Here is a 23,542-nt window from a genome sequence, read left to right on the forward strand (position 1 = left end):
TTTTCTCTTGCTGCTTTCAATATTCTCTTTTCTGACTAGCTTTGGACAGCTTGTTCATGTCTTTAGAGCTTTACATTTATCCTACATGGGGTAGGTTGGGCATCTTGGTGTTTTAGTCAGCTTTTTTTTTTTTTTTTTTTTTTTTTTTTTTTTGCTTTTGTGACTGAAAGACCCAACCAGAACAACTGTAGAGGAGAAAGATTTATTTAGGGGCTCACAGTTTCAGTGCATCCGTGGCTGGCTCCATTCTTCAGGACTCAAGGTATGGCAGAGGGAACCAGTTCACATGATAATCAGAAAGCAGAGAGACAGAGGCCTCCACTTGCCAGACACAAATATACACATTATAACCACACACCCAGGGAACCTCTTCCACACACCCAGGGAACCTCTTCCTCCAGCCACAACTCACCTGCCTCCAGTCAACACTCAGTGAATCCCATCAGGGATCAATCCACTGATTAGGTTAAGCTATAACACAATCATTTCTCCTCCACCCCTTGCATTGTCTCACACGTAAGCTTTTGAGGGACTCCTTACATCTAAACCAAAACACTTGGATATGGAAATGAGTGTTTTTTTTAATCCAATTGGGGGAGTTTTTAGCCTCATTTCTTTCCTTCCTCTCCTCTCCTTCGGACACTGCCATTGTTTATTGGTGACTTGGTAACATCTTACATTTCTCTGGGACTCTTCATTTTCTTTGTTCCTTTTACTTTATGTTCCTTACCCTGACTAATCTCAATTTTTTCTTCTGTCATGTTCACCGATTGTTCTATTTGCTGAAATGTGTTAAGTTCTGCCGGTGAATTTTTCACTTTCAGTTGGTTCAATTTTCAACTTTAAAAATTTTATTGGGATCTCTTTTATAATGTTTGCATCTTTAATGATGTGTTCAATTTGATGAGACAAGGTTGTCATACCTGGTCACTTTAAAAAGCCCTTGCACCTATTCCCTTTCCTCTATTTTACTGATCTTCCTGTTTATGCTTTTTATAAGATTAGTGTCTTGTAGATACACATAATGTGAGATTCACTGTAGTATCCTCACATATGTACCTTGGAAAGTCAAGTCAAATTCATTCCACTGTTTTACCTTTATCCTGTCCCTCCTCCCTCCCCCCATCCCCTTCTTCTACATCCCTGATCTTTCTTTTATTTCTTATTTCTTTTAGTGTAATTATTGCTATGGTTATGTTTATATCTATCATATTGGTCCCTTCTAGTCTTTTCTTTTTTATTCCTTCCTGCCATGATTTTTTATTAGTAGTAAATAACTTGCTTCCTTATTTCCTTTTTAGCTGTGGTTTTTAAAATTTTTTTGGTGTGTTATTTTTCATGGTCACTAGAAAAATTGATTTGTATACTATACTCCAGCGTTGCTATACTGGTTCACACAAAATACAACTACCTTTAAATGAACACACTTATCTCCTCCCTTTTCCTTTTTGATATTTCCTATCATGCGTTGTAATTATATGTGCTTCTCAGTTATTATTATTAAACTCTCACCCAAGTCACATACACTTATATATCTGTAAATCAGTATCTTTATCTGAAGAGCTACAGATAGATGATTGATTGATAGAAATGAGTCAGAGAGAGAGAGGGAGAGAATATAACCGATTTTAATGTTCTCTTTTATTTGCCCATACATTATATCTCTATTGGGCTCCTAACTCTTCCCGCCTGATATTTTATCTAGTATAATTTATGATCAGCTTAAACAGCACCTTCTATCAGTTCTTATTTGGGACTTTTGAATTCTTTGGATCTGTGGGTGCAATTTATACTGAGCAAAAAAAAAAAAAAAAAAAATCTTAGACATCTGGTGCTGCCCTACAGGCATTAGATTCCCCAGTTAGGTTTTCCAATCTTTGTTTTTCTTTGTGTTAGAAATTGGACAATGTCTAAAAAATAAAAAGGAAAGTAATTGAACAATGTCGGATTGCCTGTCTTCAAAATCACAGCTGTCTTCTGTTCAGACTGTTCTGAAACCCAACTATTAAACTCTCTATTCCTGATACTGTATCTTTCAACAGAATGTTTCCATTTGTTCATATTTTAACAGTTTCAGATTCTCTACTGAACTTACTTATGGCTCACTGATATCCTTCATATTTTCCAGTGGATCTTGGAATAAATCATAAATATTTTTAAACCCATGTGTGTTAAACCCAACATTTGGACCACAGTCGCTGATGACCCACATCAGTAATGGTTTTGACTGTTCTTCTTTTCCCTCTCGGTCACATTTCCTGCTTCTTCTCATATTTTATATTTTTTCTTATATCATTGACATACTTAAAAAATAATAATAATACAATAAAACAGTAAAGACTGAAGAAAGCAATGCCCAGAAAATGAGTTGACTCTTTTTTCTGTCAGGATGCTGATACAGATCACTAGATTGACCTGATCTGTATTTGGCAAGTATGTGGACTTTTGGACAGCTTTTCCTCCTTTCCCACTTCCACATGATTTGAAGGTCAAATCAAATCTTTCCCTTGGCATGACCTTGAGTTACAGCATTGATGCTAAACTCTTCAGATCTCTCTGCGACCTGCAGACCTACAGGAACCTCTGAGTTAGTGTGGGTGAGAGTGAAATCGAATCACATGGATGCAAACACACAGGTGAGGCTTTTGCTGGGAATTCAGAGAAAGGAGGCAGAGCCAGAGAGCAGTGTGGAAATCAGGATTGTGGGGCTGGCTCTTGACAAAGGGAGAGGCTGAGTGCTATTCATGGGAAAGGGTTGCTTGCAGGGGTGGGCTAGAGTTTAGCCATATTAATTGCCTTTGGGTACCTTCTAAAGGTGTTTTTCCTTGTCCTGGAGCCAAAATCGCCTCTCTCCTAATGATGCTGCGTTTGCCTGTGGTAAGGATGAGTCCCTGTAGCTTTTAAGAGAAGACAAATCATGCAAATAACAGGTTCAGGGCCCCGGAACTTCCTGCTTTGGCGTCTCCTCAATGGTTTTGTCCTTTGGGTTGTTTATCACTGGCTTTACTGATGCACCTGGTTTTTGAAGCTGAAAATGTTTAAGGGTGAGTGAGCAAGGCATATACCAAGCTTTTGGAATCTGATAACCTCCAAGTTAAGGTAGGGAAGTACGGAAAAGCACACATCCTCTTTTTAATGGCTGTTAGGCTATGAAGCTGGAAGAGTGCATCTGCCCTTTTTCAGAACAGGGGTCCTGACTATTCTCAGCCCCCCACCCACCCGCAGCAGAAATTTCCTTGACTTTGTGCCTGCCACCCTATTTTATTGCATTTTTAAAATTTATTGGTTTATTTGATCACTGGATACTGAGCCCTACTCTTCACTTAAATCAAACTTTGCCCCAGCTCTCCCTCCACCTTACCACCCTCTACGCAGACTTCAGCATGGCCACTGAAGTGGCCAGCGCTGTACCCAGCAGAGGCCCATGTGTCCTCAGTTACCCCTTCTGTGGGCTGGCTCTTGGTGGAAGCTGTAATTCACACAGAGAGGCCCCACTTGCCTTCATGTCTTGCAGGATGCCCTGGGCACCTCCATGTGGCTCTCTCTGTTTTTCCTTCTGCCCCAACCTCTGGATCACTGTTCACATGCACTTGGTGAAGGGCCCCCTTGGGAAAGAATTGGTAGAGAGTGTGGACTCATTTTGTGACTTGGGCACCACGTGATTCTAGATGGGTACGGTAGCCCACATGTGACCATAAGGGTTTGTTTTATCCTGTTTTGGGCCCTTTGTCCATGCCTTTGGTGGGCTCTCCTTCTACCCTGTCCCTAGGGATGAATGCAGACACAGGAATCTTCTCCCCTATGAATGGAATAGCTTCTCTTTTAATGAAAGTTAATCTTTTTAGTTTTCATGGTGCCCTCATCTGTCTAATGGATTTAAAAAGACAAATATCTATTATTTAAAACTATTCTTTTAATGTGCTTCTCACCGCTATCTTGTTCAAGATCTTTATGTCACAGTGTGAATTTTTCTGTGCATTTTTACGGCTTTGAGTTGGGCTTATTTTAGCATTGTACAGTGGGCAGCATCCTGGGGACCTAGAGATAGCAGAAAATGTGCAAAGGGTAGAAGAGTGCAGCCTCAAACACTGTGCACATTTTAAATCTCTCCAGTAATGACGATTTATAATTGACCCCCAGGCGGATAACTTATCATTCATAGTTCACTCCCTGTGTGTAGCATGTCAATCTGTAGCTTGCTTCTCTAAGTGAACACACAGAAGATGGCTTTCTTTACTAAATTTGCAAATTACACGAGGCACTAAAATGACCTTGCATTTTTCATCTCATCTCTCGGATGTACAGTGCATATTTGAATTATCTAAGAGCTTCTTTCCACTCCTCTTTTTGTTCAAAAAACAAATCTTGTAAATATTTCCCTAGCTCAAGGCAGCAGCCAGGAAGGCCGTGTCTACAGGAAAAGACTCGAACTACCGTCAAACAAGCTCATGCCGTAGGCTCAATGTTACACATCTGAAGTGGGATTTAATAAATTGCTTCTTTTGTGGTTTGCAGGTGTCAACATTCTAGGAGAAGCACAAGGGGAAAGAGCTGGGAACACAGAAAGACTTGTTGAGATGGAACAAATTCTCTCCTTACTTATGGAGATGAGAAAGACAGTAGGGGGCGTGGCTCTCTGGGGTCGACAGATCTGTGCAATTGCAAAGGTTCCTTTGCTAAAGTTGAAGCAGGAAAGAAAAGCTCTTCTATCACTGTGAGTATCAGAGTGCCACAGAGTTTTCCCTTTAGCTGATGTGTGGAAAATAACTAAGGGGTAAAAATAAGAGGGAAAATTTTTTTTTTTTAATTTCCTGTGTCTACAAAACTGGAAAAAGTATAATATTTATGTAGTCAGTGGTCCTAGTGGTTTTCTATTAGGGGACTAACAGGTCCAGAGACAATTCTAGAGGAAAAGTTGGAATGCTGTGAACTTCCCTGTAATATTTCTTCTCACTCAAATTCTGCACTATGAAAGGTGGCAGACGTATTAGGAAGTGGTCCTCTTTCCCAGGACCTATCTTAGCGGTTATCCTACTCATTCTTCCCTAGACTTCGGGATTCCCTTCCAGTCGGTATAAGCAGTTCACTCTCCTTCCCGACTCTGTGCACAGCAGACACGTGGTCCCTGCTCCCAAACTCACATCATCTCCTTTTGTACCTTAACACCCATGGTACCTCGGCTGTCAATCCATGCTGTGTCTCTGAACACTGTATTTTGCTTTAGGAATAAGGAGGTCGGTAGCCTGCCACACAATTGAATCTCAGTAAACATTTGCTAAAGAAATAAGTAACGAGAATTTGAGCAAGACTTAAGAATAAACCTTCCCTATTAAACTAGAAGCACTACATACAGGTCTAGAGAGAGTGATGTATAAAGAGATACCCGTCGTTTTGCTGACTTCAGACAAAATGTGATTATAAATTAAGGATGGGGAAAGGTTTTTGAAGAAACAGAATGGCCATGTAAGAAGATATTTCGATTTATCTGAATGGAGAATGTAGGAAAATAAAGACTAAAATATAATTAAAGATTTGAGTCTGGAAACTAAAAAAAAAAAAAAAAAAAATCATATCACTCCCAAATATAAGAAGAAGAGTGGGCATGAAGGAAGTCATGGGCGAGGTGTTGAGGAATGGCTGGCAGAGGGCAGAGCATCGCTCTGGAGCATGGGAGGCAGGCAGGATCTGAGCTCGAGGGACAGGACACATCCCACGGAGGGCTATGGGCTGCCCAAAGGCCAGAGCCAAGGAAGGGACAGGATAAATCTATAGTTTCTCCCCTCCAATTTAGGAGGAAAAAGGACAAAATACTCAAGAAATGAGGCAGAGAGCTGTGTTTAATTTTCACAATTTCTTGACCTCAGTACATTGCAATCTGCTCAGACCCTTCTAAAAATTAGGAAACGATGGTGCGTTGACTCACACTGGCAGTTTTATCCCATACAGGTTGTTGATTCTGGTGGTTGGATTTTTCCCTCTTTTTTTGGAGTATATCTTGGTGAAAGTTCATCAAAACAGTTACACTTTGGAACTGTCTCCTCATCTGTACTTCCTGGCTCCTGGACAACAGCCACGGGACCCTCTGACTCGATTATTGATCATCAATAACACAGGTAATGATGTGTTTCAAATGTAGTATGGACCCATGGATTAATACTTTATTCTTAAATTGTTAAATAGTATTCTGTAGGAGGGAGACACCACATTTTCTTGGTCACCCATCACAGATGGATAATTTCCCCCATTAATTAGTTATATAAATATTGCTTTTAAAAATGTTAATCTGTACATTTTTTGTGTGAGCATAAGTATTCATTTGGTGGGGGCATCATCCTAGGAATACAGTTGGTGGGTTACAAGATGATTATGTTTAACCTTTTAAGGATGTCCAAACTATTTTTCAAAGTGAAAAACTTATATTCACACCAGGGTTCTAATTTCTGCATAGGCTTGCCGACATTCATTGTTTCCTGTCTTTTTTATTCCACCCACCACAGAGTGTCTAGCGATACCTTGTGGGTTGTATTGGTGTTTTGCTAAGTCTCCTGGTGTTGAACATCTCTTCATGTGCTTACTGACCTGTTCAGAAAGAGTTCTTACCAAATTTTAGCAAATTTGCTTGAATAAATATTTCTTCATTTTCTATATACCCTGGGGACAGTTTCCAGAGATTTTTTACCAGTTGGGTTTTTCTTTTTAGTAATTTTTATAGTTATTAGTCGTTCTTCTGGAGGAGAGGGCTGTGAAGTCTTTCATATAATCACCATTCAACAGTTGCCTTCCTGTTATCAAGAGGCATTTTGAAATCCAATTAATAATCTTATTGGATTTCAAATCAATCAATCCATAAATTAATAAATCAATCTTATTTAGTAGTAAAATGAGCTTTAGTAAATTTGATGGTTAATTGATTAGTAGGAATTATCTGTCACTAATTATCCATTCCAAGATTCTAGGAGAAAACAAAAACAATTTCAAAAACCATTTGGTATTTTTAAAGATTTGTGCATTATCTAAGCACAAGCGAATACGCATACAGAGTGAACTCCTTGAGAAATGCATAGATTCTTAATTCACAGAAGCAGGCATGTTACCAGGTGAAAAATATCCTCACAGTCCATGTTATAGTAAGTGACATTAAAAGACATTGTAACATAACTACACAAATTGAGATTGATTTTTTTAAGTTTGTAAATATCTGTTAAATTACATCTCAGGGGCGAGCATTGATGAGTTTGTCTGTGCCGTGGAGCGCCAGAGCATAGCTGTGGAAGTAGATGCAGCTGGAACTAGAAATGGTATAGATGACCCTTCTTATAATGGAGCCATTATAGTATTTCGTAATGAAAAGGTATGCTGGTCTACAGTTAGTAATTTTACCAAAGGTGTGGGAAGATAACGTAATATGAATGTACTCCAGCCTCCAATTTAAAAAGCAAAAATGAAAAACAACTACTGTCTCATTTACTTGGCAAATTGCATTCCTTGGTATAATACATGATAAATTTATATATCTATCACTATTTACCAATACAAACTGTGTATATTAGCAACATTCATAGTGTAAAAATACCCCTTGTCAAGTGTACATTTATGTGAAAGAATCTGGAGTTTCTCTCAAGGAGCTTTCTAATACATATATCTGGAACTTCTGATTCATTCTTAAACAATAGACACCCAAAACCTGATTCTATTCTTAAGCAAGACACTAGTGTCCTGAAAATCAAATGCATGGTTTGTTTGTTTGTTTGTTTACTATATACATGTTTTCTTTTATACTAGTATTTGTTTTTATTTCCACAGTGTTTTTTGCTTACAAAGTGTTTGTGAATTTTAAAAAATTATTTGGCACCACATTAAAAACATAATCTTGGGGCTGAAAATGTGACTGAGTGGTAGAGCGTTTGTCTAGCATGTGTGAAGCCCTGGGCTCTATCCCCAGCACTGAGAAAACAGAAAACCAGAAACAAACAAACAAACAAAAAACCCAAAATTTTGAAAAGTGATCTCAAATGAAAGTATTAAATTTTGGCTTCTCTGGGGGAAAAAAAAACCCACAAAGATCTTTGCTAATTCATAAACTTGTCTGTGTCTTAGAAATACGACTTTTTATTAGCGTGCAATACCAAAAGACTGAATTGCTTTCCAGTTCTCATGGATGTTGTTAGTAACGGGCTACTTGGAATGCTTACACCATCGGCACATATTCAAACTGAGTGGAGCGCATTTTTGAGGGTGAGTATAACTCTTACGGACTCTCCTCCCAGATCCTGCTTTTCAGAGCTGGCATCTAATTCTTGGTGAGTGAACCACACTGGTATACATTAACATTTGGATTCATGCTGTTTCTGCAGCTCTGGAAAATTCAATCTACTTTTTTAGAGTTTCACATGTTTTTAAAATGCAAAGTAGAACTAACAAGACATTTTCCAAAGAAAAAGATGAAACCACAAAAAAGTGAAATTGTGTGGCACTGTGACTAGCAAAAAAAAAAAAAAAAATTAATGAACCAGAAAAACCAGGAGGTACTAGAGGAAAGCAGACAGGATAGCCGGCAGGAAGGAAGAAGGGTGACGTTTTTACAACTTTAAGAAATGCTACAAAAGAAGAAAATTCAGGACAAAGTTAAGCATGGAATTGCACACTGTTGACGTTAGAACTAGGCCAGGTTCTTGTCCAAAGTATTCATTCTTTTGGCCTTCCTTAGACCTACCAGGAGAGCTTTCCCAAATACAGGATGAAAAAGTTCCTGTTTCTAAACAAAGGCCCAGGAGACTGGAATGCATACAGCCCGTTAAGTGGGGAAAACAGAGTACCTATCATAGCTTGTAATGATTTGTTTATTTCATAAATAATTTCACCCCTTCGGAGATACAGGGATTGTGTATTTCTTAAACACATGTGTATCAATATCTTGTACCTAGGAAAAGGTGTAGAACATAATAAGCACTGAATAACTTATTTGTTAAAGATACAAATGGATGCAAGTGGTCCTCAAATTGTTTCCATCTCACACAACTCTAGAGTTCTATGATAATATAGATGGACATTGATCCTTTACACATTTTTATATAGAATGAAGCACATATCCATCATTATTTTCATATGCCCAACAAAAAAATTTTGTGTCACCTTCTCATATCATCTCATTAAGGGCTCAGGAAATAAAGATGTCTTTCATTAAGGATGCTTAAGGAATTTAATAATTAAAGCCAAAGGTTCTAGTCACACATTGAGCATTAATTAATCTTAAAATGTGTGCTGTGATGGTTCATGAAAGAAAAGTGACCGAAACACTCGGAGTGACCAAGAGATCTTTATTGCAACAGTGAAACAGAGGAGGAAAGAAAGAAAGAGAGAAAGGGGGGGGAAGCGCAGGCAAGAGAGAGACAGAGAAAGCAAGAGAGAGAGCAAGAGAGAGAGGGGCCCGGCAGGAGGGAGTTTTTATAGCCGAAATCTAATGAGGTCTTTGGGTCTGCAAGCTGCCTTGTTGGCACAAGGGGGGTTAAGTGTTTGGCTTTGAGCAGGGGGTTGAGTGTTCAGCCTTGAGCCGGAACTTGGGTGTTTGGTCTTGAAGCAAATAGTTGATAAAGAACCAGACAGAGGGTTTGAGAGGCCAGGTCATCCTGCAGCTAACTTTGTTTGGCATGCCCTGCAGACAGCTTACTCATCCTGTCCTGCACCTAACAGTTCATTAAACCATTCATGACTATGAAGGTCTTCTCAACTTTCTTAAAGCAGGATACCTAATTTAGTAAATTCCCTCTCTAGGGGAATCCTTTTTTAACTAGAATGAGTCTAATACCAGCTGGCTAGTTCATCTTGTATTTATGTACCCCACAGATTTACTTTAAACTCTATCTCCAGCAACTCGTTTTATTGGTTGTTCAAATTTACCTTCTCGTTGTCCCCAAAGTAGGAGCTACCTGGAGTTTCAGACTGCCATGCCCCTGTCCCACCGAGTCAGTGGTTTCACACTGAAGTCTGAAGCGGCCCACACTCTGTGTGCGCCAGGAGCATGACAGTAAATGCCACTCTCATGATTGATTTTGTGGTTGGCAAGAGTCTTTCTGAGGCCCCAGCTGAAGATAACCAGGATGTGGTTATTACCCCTGCATTGACTTCCAAGACAGGTCGCAATTATTCCGTCCTTAAAGAGGGTCACGATCAGGAACAGCAATAAATTTTCTCCCATGCTTTCGCTCTCCCTTCTCATACTTCACCTCTACTTGTGAATCCTCAACCAAGATTGATCTGGTCTCGCGATGTTACTGGGATCACTTCTCACTGGCTGAGGAATATGGTATTCGATTTAGGTAGGCTATCACATTCTAAATAAGACCTATTAGAAAATTCCAAGTGTTGACTCTGAATTATCACTTATTACTTAGCATCAGAATAAAGTTTAGAATGCTAAGGCAAGGAGAGGGCTAAGGAGAGGGTCGCCGCTACTACTTTCCAACTGTGGGATGTGATTAACATGTGCATGTTCTTTGAATTGATTTCCTTACCTATAAATTTGAGTATAAAGTCAAAAGATTAAAAGTGAAGCTTCAGAGCTATAATAATAATGAAAGGACTGAGAATCTCAATAGGGACCTGCAGCAGGATTCCATAAAATTGATTAATGTTTTGAAATTTTATTGCAGAAAATGAACTTAGAAATCCCTACTTCAGTTCATTGCGCTCTTTGCTTTTCCAGAGAATATGGGATAACCCATTTGAAATCCTGGGATACACCTTATTCTGGCTGGTTTTGGCATCCAGCTGCCCTCCTTACATTGCCATGAGCAGCATTGATGATTACAAGGTAACAATGAGTAATGAAATTTTCCACTAAATTGTTTAATTCACAGATTATGGTAATATAAGACTTTCCACGAAGATACTTATGCATATATAATTGAGCATTCAATTCAGGCAAAAATTCTACTGAATTAAAATAATAGGAATTTTCATAAGTGGAAATATAAGTATATATAAATAAATGGATAATAGAGAATGATTCTAAAATTTCTAAAGATATACAAAGAACCTTGAAGAGACAAAATAACCTTGGAAAAGAAAAAACAAAAGTTAGAACATTTGTGCTTCTGACTTTTAAGTCTCATTACAAAGTTACAGTCATTAAGAACAGGTTGTGTTAATTAAGAATAATCTCACAGGTATCTGAAATGGAATAATCATTTCAAAAATAAATGCACACATATAATATCATCCACTGATTTCAGTAAAACTGCCCAGAAGCTCACCTGAGGCTGTTACCCTCTAGGGGTGTTGGGTTTCTTGTCTCCGTTCAGCAAAGAATTGAAGAACAGGACACAGAGATAGCAAGCAAGCGGCAGGTTTATTGCAAAAGCTACAGAGACAGACTTCTTCCAGGACAAGGGGCCCCTGAGCCAGGAGTCCAGTGGAGGAGATTTGGGTTGTTCTTTTCATGGTCTCTGGAATTTCCTCCTTGTCTCCTCCCCTGTCCACATGCCCCTTGCTGTCATTCATCGGTGCCCCCTCTGTCTATGTGTCTGTTTTAGTTTTTCTATTGGATCCCATGCTTAGGGACACAAGTACAGAAGTGTCTGTGTGATTGGGTCTCCCGCTTATGTCCACACGCACTTTTGTCAAGCAGGAAGTTGGCCTCCTTGGAAGACCCTCTCCATGTTCCTTTGTTCTGGCTCTGGCCCAGACCTCCTTACTCATCTTCTTGTCCTGGCTGCTTAAGCTGGTCCCTATCTCCCTCCGGGTTAAGGCTAGACTTTTTAGCAAATTGGAATGGGACACCTTGATACCATTATGAAAAGAAAAAGTGATCTTAGCACAAACCTCACACCAGACACAAAATTAATTTGCAATGAATCATAGACCTTGTGGTAGGCAAATATTTCTTAGATGAGAAAGAGGTACTATAGACTATAAAGGGAAAAAAAAGATAATCTTGAACTTCATCAAAGTAAAAGTAGCTTCTTCTCCTTGTATAAACACCAATAAGAAAAAAAAAAGGCAAGTCACAGGTTGATAGAAAAATTTCCACACTATTTATGTATCTGACAAAAGATTTTATCAAAAATACATAATGAACTCATACCTCATTAGTGAACATAAGTCAGTTTTAAAAATGGGCAAAATATTTAAACAGATATTTCACCAAAGACAGACAGATGGAAAATAATGCCATGAAATGATAGCTAAAACCATGAGTAATGAGAAAGTTACCCCAACAAGATACTTCTACATAACATGAATATTGTTGAAATGACTGGCGAAATCAAGTTTTTGAGGAGTGGTGAAACTAGTACCTCTCATGCACAGCTGGTGACCATCACTTTGCAAAGCAATTTGACTGTTTCTTGTAAAGTTAAAAATACACCTCCTGCTGCAACTCTGCAACTCTTCTCCTGAGTATTCAAGAAATAAAAGCCAGGTGTGTTGGTGCACACCTGTAATCCCAGCAGCTTGGGAGACTGAAGCAGGAGAATCATAAGTTCAAAGCCAGACTCAGCAACTTAGTGAGATCCTGTCTCAAAATAAAATATCAAAGGGGCTAGGAGGATGTGGCTCAGTGGCTAAGAGCTCCTGGGTTCAATCTCCCAGTACTGGAAAAAAAGAAAAAAGAAAAAAAAAGAAAGTCACATTGACTTGAACAGAAGCTTTATTCATACTAGTCAACAACTTTAAAAAACACAACTGTTCCATCAAGATGTGAACTGGTAAATTCTGGTATGGCCATATGATAGAATATTACTCAGCAATGTAAAAGAAGAGAAAATAATAAGTCCATTGGTATGGAGGAATCTCAGAACCAAGAATGAAGACAGACGCAAAAGAGAATATACTAAAGGATTTCATTTAAGTGAAATTCTTAGGTAAAACTAACCTATAGTGACTAAAGGCATGTTTGTGGGGTTTTTGTTTGTTTGTTTGTTTGTTTTTTGCTTGGTTTGGGGTGTTTTTTGTAACCAGTAGTAAAGGCTTTTGAAAGAAGCACAAGAAATTTGGGAGAACAGTGGAAATGCTCCAGGCCTTAATGGTTGTGGTGAATGAATATATGCATTCATCAAGCCTCATGCAGCTGCATATTTATTATGGGTACTTATTCTTGTTTGAAAACTATACTTCAAAAAAGTTAACTGGAAAGTCAGTGTTGAAATAGAAGGAAATGACATGTTGGAAAAGTCAGAATTTAGAAAGTTAAACTCCAGTGTTGAGCTGACAATTTGTAAATTCTGATTCACAGTTTTTCATTCACCCAAATGAATGGTTTATGTGTCTACAAATCACCCGGGCATCCTGCTAAAATGAAGATTCTGATTCAGTAGTCAAGTCTTGAAGGGCAGTCACAGGGTGGCACGTTTATATGACCATCTCAGGCTACGCTCATTAGTTTAGTCACAGATTGCCATAGAATATATTTAACATTCCATTTTTGTTACTCTGTTATATAAAATCCATGAGGCCTTGCAGAAGTATCCCTGTTTCCTCACCTTCCTCTGCTTCACTTCCTGCCTCTCCCAAACTAGTTATGTTGCCCAGGAAAAGAGAACACGCCCCATGTACTGTTCCTTTTCAAGGGCAGAATCTGCAGGAATCCTAACAGATGCCGTTCACAGGTGTGAGAGAGCAGTCAGTCACTCTGGAGTTAATATTGTCCAGACTTTAAGACTTCTCCTAAGGAAACCACCAGAACGAACTTTCTTTGGCTGTACTACAATTTCACCGTCTTGATCCTAAGACCTTGTCTGTCATTTCTCTGTTTCTTCGGAGGTTTTTACCCCTCTGTATAAGTTGGGAAATCCTCAGCTCTCAGCTCTCGGTGCATCCTTCTCATGATCAATGCTATTGTCTCCCAGCCAAGCTCACCTACCACTAGGGTTTCGAATCCTCCCTCTCTACTGCTCACTCACAGATTGGACTCCATGAACCATCTCTAATTTGACCTCTATTTTGACCTTCAATGTGACTCTAGATTCCCTCTCAGCATTTCCTTTGTAAGTATCAGAGAAGTCTCAAATTTCATGCTTGCAAAACTGAATTGGGGATTTTCTTAAACACATCACCCCTTCCTATTTTCTGTGTTCTTCAACAGAAGTGCCAGGTGCTCTGTCACCCTCCCAGCAGCCCAAGTTGATCCTTCCTTCCTCTTGTCCCACTGTATCTAGTCAATCACCAAGTCCTGATCCATTCTCCCACCTGAATGGACCTGTGTGATGTTGGGAGACTTTGATATGAATTTTCAGGTCACATTACAAATTAGTTAGGAGCATCACCTAACTAATCAGAGCCCACCAACACCTGAATTTAGATGTTTTTTAAAATAAAAAAAAAAAAATGATTCCACATTACTAGAATAGTTCAATGTATAAGTGTGCTAAAATCACATCAATTGTCATGTAGTTTGAAAATACATAATTTATGTGTTTTTTCAGAGAATGACAAGAAATACAAATTACATTTATATTTATGATTCTCTTTTATGTACATATACATATGTATTTGGATGGGTAGTGAGTATATGAATGTGGACTATGACAGAACCACCCTCACTTTTTTTATTCAGATGAAAGCATAAAGCAATTATATACCTAAGATTACATGTGACTTGTGTGATTATATACTTCTATATGAAATATATAAAGTATATAAAATACAATACTACATTTAATGGTGTAAAGCATGCATATCATCCACAATGTATAATTAAAATATATTTAATTATGTATGATATGTAACAATACTAATGATATGTGATAATTAGCATGGTGGTAGCTTAATAATATTAATTACATAACTTATACCCAATATATGATATATGAATTTTATAAAATTTATAATTAATAGTGTCCACAGTAATTATACATTTGTATTGAAATTATATATTGCTGTATACATTATATGTTATAATTATATATGTATTATATACTACTAGGTATAATGTATAATTAACATACTAATACTATTATATATCTCATGGGAATGTCTTATATGGTATATGTAATTAATCAAGCCACATTTAATTACGAATGTCTTCTGGGGTGTTTGAAAACTGTGGTAGTTTAATACTGCATCCTACCTAGTATTACCTACGCAGAACTTCACAGAGGGACAGAACAGGAGTCCCTGGTGGGAAGCAAGCGGCTGAGACAGGTGGACTCCACCTCCCCCTGCCCTCTGAGCCACGAGGTCACCCATCGTCCCCGCAGCCCTCTAGCCTCGGTTATTCTGAGGTCTTTGTCGTGTTCCTTATTAGTGTCCTTCATTAAAGCAGCAGATGGACATTGGTGTCCACAAATAATCTGCACGAGCCATGATCCAGAGCTACCACAAATAAGGGTTTTGTTTCAACAGTCTCCAACTTGGCCCGCATTATCTGAAGACTCGGGCTGAAAGGTCCTTTTGTGTCTTTGCTCTCTCACAACCAGAACAGCGTGAGGTCGCTGCTGCGGATCTCGGGCCTCTTTCCTTCCGCCTACTGGCTCGGGCAGGCGCTGGTGGACTGGCCGCTGTACTGCCTGTTTTTCCTTTTTATGTATTTAATGGATTACGTCTTGAACTCCCAAGAGACTGTATTTACGCTTGTGAATTATTTCATTCAAGTAAGTGACGATATCCATAAAGCAAAGGGCATTTTTATTTAATTAGGGGATTTGAATATTCAGACTCTTTTATTGGTAGCATGTTGTCATAAATTCAGTGACTGTCAAATCCTGTGCCATAACAATGTTGTGGAGACTAAATGTCCTCCGAGATTGCATTTGTGTTTAATTTCACATTCCTGTTGATTTCAGATCCTGTGTGCTATTGGGTATGCCATGTCCCTTATCTTCTTGACATATGTGATTTCATTCACCTTTCGAAAGGGGAAAAAAAATAGTGGTATTTGGTCATTTTGCTTCTATGTTGTAAGTATGTTTCTTGTGAACACTTATGTATTTAGCCTATGATTTGAATTAATATTTTAAATTTTACCCTCAGTGGAATAATAAATTAATATCGCAGTCTAAAATAGTTGACATTTTCCTCACACGTGGATTCTTTTCAAAATCTGCATCTTTCCCCCATCCCATTTCCATTCTTGTCTTTCTTTAAAGGTGACCATATTGTTTCTAGAATTATAAGTTTTGAGCTAAAAGGAAGTCTGGAGCCTATCTGCATCTTTGTTTTACTGCAAAACAAGAAAATCCAAAGCCCTTCACAAACTTAAGCAATTACACATTCCACTACTAGCATAGTGAAAACTAGAATGTACTTTCTCCAAACTGCCTAAGAAAAAAAATTAATTCCACAAAACCACACTTCTTTTGTCTAAATTAGGAGGGAAACTTTGTGTAACATGTGAGTAATATAATTTTCTGTGACTTCAGGATACAAAAAGTAAGTTATTACTTCAATAAGTACCTACTGACTTCCACCACAGTGTGTCATAAATGAAGACTAATAATAGGAAAAAAAAGAGATATTAAATAGATAAGTTTCATCCTGAAAGAGTTCTCAGAGGAAAGGCAGATAATAAATAGCCACTTATTAAAACTGGGTGGTAAGAAAAGATTGCCTACAGAGTTATATTCTATCTTAAAAGTCTGTTATACAATGGAGTGATAAGATGCTTGTAGAAACCAGAGAAGGGTGTTACCTATAAAGCAGAGATTTTCTTTAGAAAGTGAAACCTAGCTGGGCATGTTAGCACACCTCTGTAATCCCAGCAGCTCAAGAGGCTGAGGATCACAAGTTTGAGGCCAGCCTCAGCAACTTAGTGAGGCCCTAAGCAACTTAGCAAGATGCCATCTCAAAATAAAATAAATGAATAAATAAAAAGGTCTGGGGATGTGGCTCAGTGGTTAAGTGACCCTGAGATCAAATTCTCAGTCCTCCCCACTCCCCAAATAAGAAAGTGAAACCTCAAGAAGAGCAAGATTTCAACACATAGAGGGAAGAACAGGGATGCCTGTAGTGGATAATGGGTGAGCAGGCCTGCAGGAGAGAAGCCAAGCTTGTCCTAGGAATGGCTCACCATCTGTGAGGCTGTGCATGGAACTCAAGTTGAAGGATGGGGTTCCTCATCATGGTGTATCAGTTTGCACATGGCTAGCCTTAAAGAATGTGTTCAGGAATTTATTCTCTAGGCTGTGAGAAGCCATGGATGCCTCTAACACAAAGAAAAAGAAAAATATTCTCACAGCCACAAAAAATGATGGTCTGTGAGACAAAGAAATCAGAAGCGCTAAAGGTTTAAGAAGTCCTTGCAAGGTTTTGGAGGAGACAGATCCAAGGCTTGGGATGTTCCTGTGACTTTCTCTTGTCCCTGAATTTTGTGTTTTACACGTCTGCCTAAGCCACTCCAGGTTGGTGAATGCTTACCTTTCTGCACTGAGAGAGTCTCCAGAAGTCTCCTTCCATTGTTGATGGTATTATTCGTAAAAATATCAATTTCAATTTTTCCCTATGTTTATTGCTTATTGACTGTTCTGAGTTTTATCCCCAAGAAGCACTATATGCCAACTTTTTATTGCTTTTCTGTAATGAAAATATTCTGCGTATTGGGTTCTAAGTTTATCCAGTCATATCTTATTCACGATGCTCTAGGCCCAAGGAATTTATTTATGTCACTCAGAGAAAATGTTAATGGAGATGTGTGTTGATTTCAGTTTGAGTCATGAGGTTGGAGTTAAAATTCAGAATGCAATACCTTTAAGATGAGCTGCTCCTCGATTTGGAACATACATTGAGATTCAGAGAGATTAACAAGCATATTTGTGTTTTCCCCAGGTCACCGTAGCCTCTGTGCTCATATGTGTGTTGGAAACCTCTGAAAGTGGTCCAGCATTTTTTATCACTTTTTTAGTACCACAAGCCACACTGATTGGCTGTCTGTTCTTATATTTTCATGTGAGTAATGCCCCTGTCTGTCCCAGTGTGAGAAACACATGACCAGTTGTGAAGGCTGAGTCTGTGTTGGGGTTCTGCAACATGCAGATCATGCACGAAGCTTAAAATTTTCCACCTCGTGGATTCCAGTGATTTTCTCTTTATGGGACAATGTGTTCCAACTGACCTGTAATAGAAAATGTGACCCTGGTTAAGAGGCCAGGAGGCCAGGGGATGAGTGTTGGAAAGAGAGCAGCTTCACGGTCATTCTCTCAGGCATGCTCAGCTTTAGAAGCAAGTGAGTCAAGTGCCCCTAACCTTTGAGCCTTCAGGATTCTAGAGAAGCATCCAATATGAATACAGGAGTCCCTTTTCCTCTGGCCAGCTGCTACAAAAGGGAGAGAGGAAGGTGCAAGGGTGAAGAGGTACAGTGGGAAGGGAGCAGAAGGGAAGGGACGCTATGAAGAGGAACAGTGGGCATAGAAAGGCACAGTGTGGCCTCTGTCCTGGGAGGCTGGCTCAGATCCCCCGGATTCCCTCACCAGGCCATCAGGGATGGATACATTCTATTGCTTCAAACAAAAGCTCAGGGACCCTAGAAGGAAGGAGGTCAGGCCTCACTAGGCCATTTGGGATGGACACTTGCCTGAGTCCTTGGAAAATCAGAGAAAATGCTAGCAGGGCTGTTTGGGGGTGATTCAAATTGATGAGGATAAGATACATGCAATGAAAAACTTCCTTTTTAATGACTTTATTTCCTCTTACAGCTTTTCATGTTGATTGTCTTCGATGATGAACAACATACTGGAGAACTATTTCTGGTCTTCCTAATTGTAAGAGCACACTCTTCCTTTGTAATTATTGTGCTTTTTACTGTATGCAACAATCTCAATTCTTATACACACTCTGAAGTGGTTTTTTTTAAAAATTAAAGCAGAGATACAATATCTGTGGTCTATGGAGATTTAATGTTTATAAAATCTGGGAAAGTTATTTTACAAGGATGAACTGAGAAGATAATGTACTTCTAATTATCTTCTTTTGAGAACACCTCAAATGATGAAATGATATAGCAATGTCACATAATTGTGATTGTTTCTGGTGGTTTTGTAAATAAGATTGAAAATTAACATGACAATATCCTGATTTACCTACTAGCTATTGGAAATTTGTAACGCTTTCCCTAAATACATTTGTGTAAAGTCCACTAACTCCTAGTTCATCGCCGATACTTAAACCATGATCTTTTTGTGTTTCTAATTGTTCTTTTCTCTCTTTATTCCCAGCCCTTCCTTCATGTTATCATTTTTCTTTTTATTCTCCGATGTCTGGAATGGAAATTTGGAAAGAAACCCATGGGAAAGGATCCCTTCTTTAGGTTGGAAAAAATCAAATTGATTCTTTTCTTTCATTGATCAATGTTTTAAGATATTTCTCTTGTATGTGAAGCAATCCATTCACAAAGACATGCCTTGTGCTAGGCTGGGATGGGGTAGGAACAACGTACCAGAACAAATAAAGAGACTTCAGATACCTGATCCAAAGATTGCAATCTAGGGCAGGAAACAGACCTGAAATATTAGATACAAAAATCTCCAGGCTGGGACTGGGGGCCCACACAGGGAATCCCAGCTACTGGGGATGCCAAGGCCAGAGGCTTGTAAGTTTGAGGCCAGCCTGCATAATTTAGCAAGACCGTGACTGTCTCAAATTTTAAAAGCAAATAAATAAAAAGGTCCACGGATATAGCTCAGTGGTAGAGCACACCTGGGTTCAATCTCCAGTACTGAGGGCAGGTGGGAGGCTCTATCCAACACAATTGAAATGAGGAAAGCCAAGAGAGGCTTTCAGAAACCCGAAGAAGCAATGCACGTCCCTACCTGTTGGAGAAAGTGCACCGTACAAAATTCAGAGTCAGATCCCAGCCAGGGCACGCAATGTTGTCCTTTGAGGCTGAGACAGTCAAGTGCTTTTCCAGTTCCCTTTGCTCCTGCTCCAAGGAGTCGGGCAGGCTGTATGAAATAATGTGCTCCTGAGTAGCAGCTTTGGTAGGAGAGGAAAATGACACTGTCTCCTCTCCAAAAGTAAGCGCCAGTCTAGGAGAGCGACCAATACGCACATCCCCTACTAGCAGAAGGACGTCTCTGACGCCAGGCCTGGGCGGCAAAGGGTCAAAGCAATGGGGAGAGAGAGCTGATGCTGTTAGTGGAGAGAACAGAGGTCTGACACGATTCACTTGACCTTCACAGAAGCCAGTCATTGTCGCCAGCTGTCTACGCAAGGAGTACGCGGGAAAGAAGAAGCATTGCTTCTCTAAGAGGAAGAGCAAAGTAGCCACCAGGAATGTCTCATTCTGTGTCAGGAAAGGTTGGACACTTCCCCAGGGGTGGCTCCTTAGAGCTCCGAGGTTCCTGGGGAGAAGTGCTTAGGCACCAGGTCTGAGTTCACTTGCAAGTCGTGAAGGGTGGCCACGACAGCTCTTTTCACAGGTCCCACTCCTAAGTTAAATTAATTCACTTGCCCCATGATCAGGGGCACAGTCATGTCTATGTTAAGCCTGTTCAAGGGACCCACTGGAGCCAGAATGTTGTTCTTGAATAAACACAGTTGGTTTCCTAGTGGTCACTGTTTTTCACAAGAGAATGGGCTGGGGAGGCTCCAGCATCTTCTGTAATCTCAACCAAGAGGTGGTCGATGGCCTCAATTTGTGTCATTGCCTCACAGTGGTTAGGATCACAGGAGGCAGACTCGGACCCTCCTGGCTTCCAAGAGTGGCTCTGCCACTTCCCATCAATGTGACATTGGGCACATAACCTTATTTTTGAGAGTTTTTGTCCCCAAATACATAAGAAGAGATTATGATAATTTCTCAGGATGGTGGTGACAATGAAATGAGATACTACCTGCAAAACACACGGCAAATATTAGTCACATTGTGAGACTTTGGATGATTATTCTTAATTTTACCATCACAATGAAATCTCATGGCCACCACTTTTCTTCTTTCCAGGTGAAGTTTTAGGGTTGTTAGGACACAACGGAGCTGGTAAAAGTACATCCATTAAGGTGATAACTGGAGACACAAAATCAACTGCTGGCCAGGTAGGTGAATTATATGGGACATATGTCATCGAGTGGTGCTCGGAATAAGTTTGTAAGCTGTGACAATTTTATAAACAGCAAGGAGCCACTCAGTCATTACATGATAGACCAATATGTAGAATGTAGTACATAGAAGAATATTTCAAACGTCGGCACATAGCTACCCTCAAAACTGAAGCCCTGAAAGGGAGTGATTATCCATGATGTCAAAGGCAGTAAGAATTTTCTGCATCAGATCAGAAATCAAAAATCCATGAGCATCATCATCTTTCCAATATGTAATATTTTGATCTTGAGTTAAATTGCTTTAAGAAACCCCAAAATATTTATTGGTTATCATCATTGTCCTTCACAAAGCACTTTGTTCCTGAAATATGGTTTTTTTATGAAAATACACTGTTTCTTGGAATGTTTTTAGTGAATGGTGACAAATGAGCCACAGGGATGTAAAGTGGACTGGTATTTCAGTTTCATTTACTGAAGTGGCCGGGCAAGCTCAGGTTTATCAAAGGGAGAGACATCATGGGATAGAAATAAAACTCTTCTCTGAGATTCTCTGGCAGAATCTTGAAAACTCGTTTGGGAAAGTATGTCCAGGGGGAGCACAGGACCAAATATAAAAGAGGAGGTCTGTGGAATTGCCCCATGGAAAGGGGTGGGTGGTCAAGCCCAGAGGGAACGCACAGCCAGGAATACTACTGACAAGTAGCCTACCAAGAGGAGAGAACACGGGTGTTCACCAGCCTCAGACACCACGCCACTGCCTAGTGAGAGCAGGTGTTCACCAAGGGGACCTTTGAGTAAATGTTGGTGAGTCAGCAAACCCTAACTGGACTCCCTGCTTCTGTAGTGACGGCCCTCCACCTCAGTCACCACCAGGACCCTAAGTCAACATTTAATTTCTCATTAAGCTTGCGAGAAAAGGAGACATAACTGCTCATTGATTATATTGGGACAAAATGTTTTAAAACCTAAGTAAGGTCTGAAATACAAAGTCAGCTATTGGCACGTCCAGAAATGAGCTGAATGGGATCAACCAGCGGGATGTTCTCGGCCATGTCATTCTCTTGCTAACCCTGCTCTGGGACTGGCAAGTCACCTCCCCCTTGTCTTATGGGTGGTGGCAGGAGTGGACTGCCATGTCCTTCTGCTACACCTCTGTCTCTCTCCCCTTGCTCACTCTGCTGCAAGACTGCTGCCTCTGCCTTGGGTCCAAGAACAACTTCATGCCTTCGTGGGACTTTGCTCTCAGCCTTTGCTCTTTTTCAGATCCCCTGGCCCCATCCTCGTCCATGACTGGCACCTTCTCTTCTGCTGAAATGACCCCTTCAGCAGACAGGTTCCCTGAACATCCACACCAAAGTCCCTCCCCTGTTCTTCTCCACCCAGGCTTATAAATGTCCACCCCAGCACCCCTTCTGGCCCGTCTTGGCTCTGTCCACTCATTTCTCCATTGCCTGATCCATTCGATAGACTGAAAACTCCAAACCACATGGCACTCATTACCCCGCCGTCCATTGTCCTGGTGGGCAGCACAGCATTCATCATGTAGGAGGCACCCAGAGACATTTCATCCATGAGCAAAGCTAAAGAGTGGCTCATTAAATTAAGGGACTTCATTCAGTCAGTGATGAAAACATGGGCCATCACTGGGGACCACGATGGCCGGGTTACCACGCTTGTGGGATCCTTGGTGTTCAACTCGGATTACGTCGCTGGCTGTGCACATGTTGATTTACAGGCACTGACCCTGACAAGCTTTCTCCCATGCACATGATCACAGACCATCAAACTCCAGGTGGCCCTGCAGCCTACCTAGGTTGGTGAAGAGAAGGCTGCGATGGAGGGACTCCGAGAAGTACCGCCGAATGTAGGCTCTGAGTCGGACCCTTTATGCACAGGTGCTACTCCAAGGGAGCAGCGGAGGGGACGCCCCCGGGTTCCTGGGGTACTGTCCGCAGGAGAATGTGCTGTGGCCCAACCTGACCGTGAGGGAGCACCTGGAGGTGTTTGCCACCGTGAAGGGGCTGAGCAGAGGTGATGCTGAGCTCGCCATTGCACGGTACACAGGGCGCCTGCAGCTTCTGTGTCAGGGAGGGGAGAAGACTGGAGTGATGGCGTCCACAGGAAACTCAGCACCGGGGGTGTAAACACCCACCCGGGTCATGCTGGGTGGATGCCCACCTGGAAACTGGTTTACTCAGATTTCCAAACATTGTTTTTTTCCTCTCTCTCTCTCTCTTATTAAATGAGGAGAGAAAATTCATTAGTAAACTTTATCAAAAAGATTGCAATTTAAACAATGGAACAATAACTTGGATATCTTTCAAAAGAGCACTGTCTTTGTGGGTGGGGATCCGACCAGAGGGTGATATGCACTCCCTTCCCCCACCACTTGGCCTCTGAGCTCTGCTCCCCACCCTGGCCCTCCCAGCCTCCCCTCCCCTCAGCTGGCCTTGGGGAGCAGACTGAGGCTCTGCTGGGTTCCTTCAGGTTGGTGGATGCGTTCAAGCTGCAGGACCAGCTGAAGGCTGCCGTGAAGACCTTGTCGGCCGGAATAAAGAGAAAGGTATGGGACAGGGCT

At 40.5% G+C, this 23,542-nt stretch overlaps 1 protein-coding gene across 1 annotated transcript in view; it reads left to right on the forward strand.

The window, feature by feature from the left end:
- The window catches only part of LOC143409957 (ABC-type organic anion transporter ABCA8-like), a 54,361-nt gene that overhangs the window by 23,483 nt on the left and 7,336 nt on the right, over nucleotides 1-23,542 (forward strand). Inside the window, exons 11-25 of the mRNA XM_077110564.1 lie at nucleotides 4,516-4,714; nucleotides 5,947-6,113; nucleotides 7,218-7,351; nucleotides 8,098-8,235; nucleotides 10,703-10,810; nucleotides 15,414-15,587; nucleotides 15,780-15,893; nucleotides 17,758-17,877; nucleotides 18,624-18,689; nucleotides 19,143-19,234; nucleotides 19,988-20,057; nucleotides 20,106-20,223; nucleotides 20,867-20,958; nucleotides 22,860-23,020; nucleotides 23,452-23,527. Of these exons, the coding sequence (XP_076966679.1) occupies nucleotides 4,516-4,714; nucleotides 5,947-6,113; nucleotides 7,218-7,351; nucleotides 8,098-8,235; nucleotides 10,703-10,810; nucleotides 15,414-15,587; nucleotides 15,780-15,893; nucleotides 17,758-17,877; nucleotides 18,624-18,689; nucleotides 19,143-19,234; nucleotides 19,988-20,057; nucleotides 20,106-20,223; nucleotides 20,867-20,958; nucleotides 22,860-23,020; nucleotides 23,452-23,527 (1,829 nt within the window). The remainder of the gene's footprint in view (nucleotides 1-4,515; nucleotides 4,715-5,946; nucleotides 6,114-7,217; nucleotides 7,352-8,097; nucleotides 8,236-10,702; nucleotides 10,811-15,413; nucleotides 15,588-15,779; nucleotides 15,894-17,757; nucleotides 17,878-18,623; nucleotides 18,690-19,142; nucleotides 19,235-19,987; nucleotides 20,058-20,105; nucleotides 20,224-20,866; nucleotides 20,959-22,859; nucleotides 23,021-23,451; nucleotides 23,528-23,542) is intronic.

This window comes from Callospermophilus lateralis, chromosome 11, assembly GCF_048772815.1.
Source record: "Callospermophilus lateralis isolate mCalLat2 chromosome 11, mCalLat2.hap1, whole genome shotgun sequence".
NCBI classification, from domain to species: Eukaryota; Metazoa; Chordata; class Mammalia; order Rodentia; family Sciuridae; genus Callospermophilus; species Callospermophilus lateralis.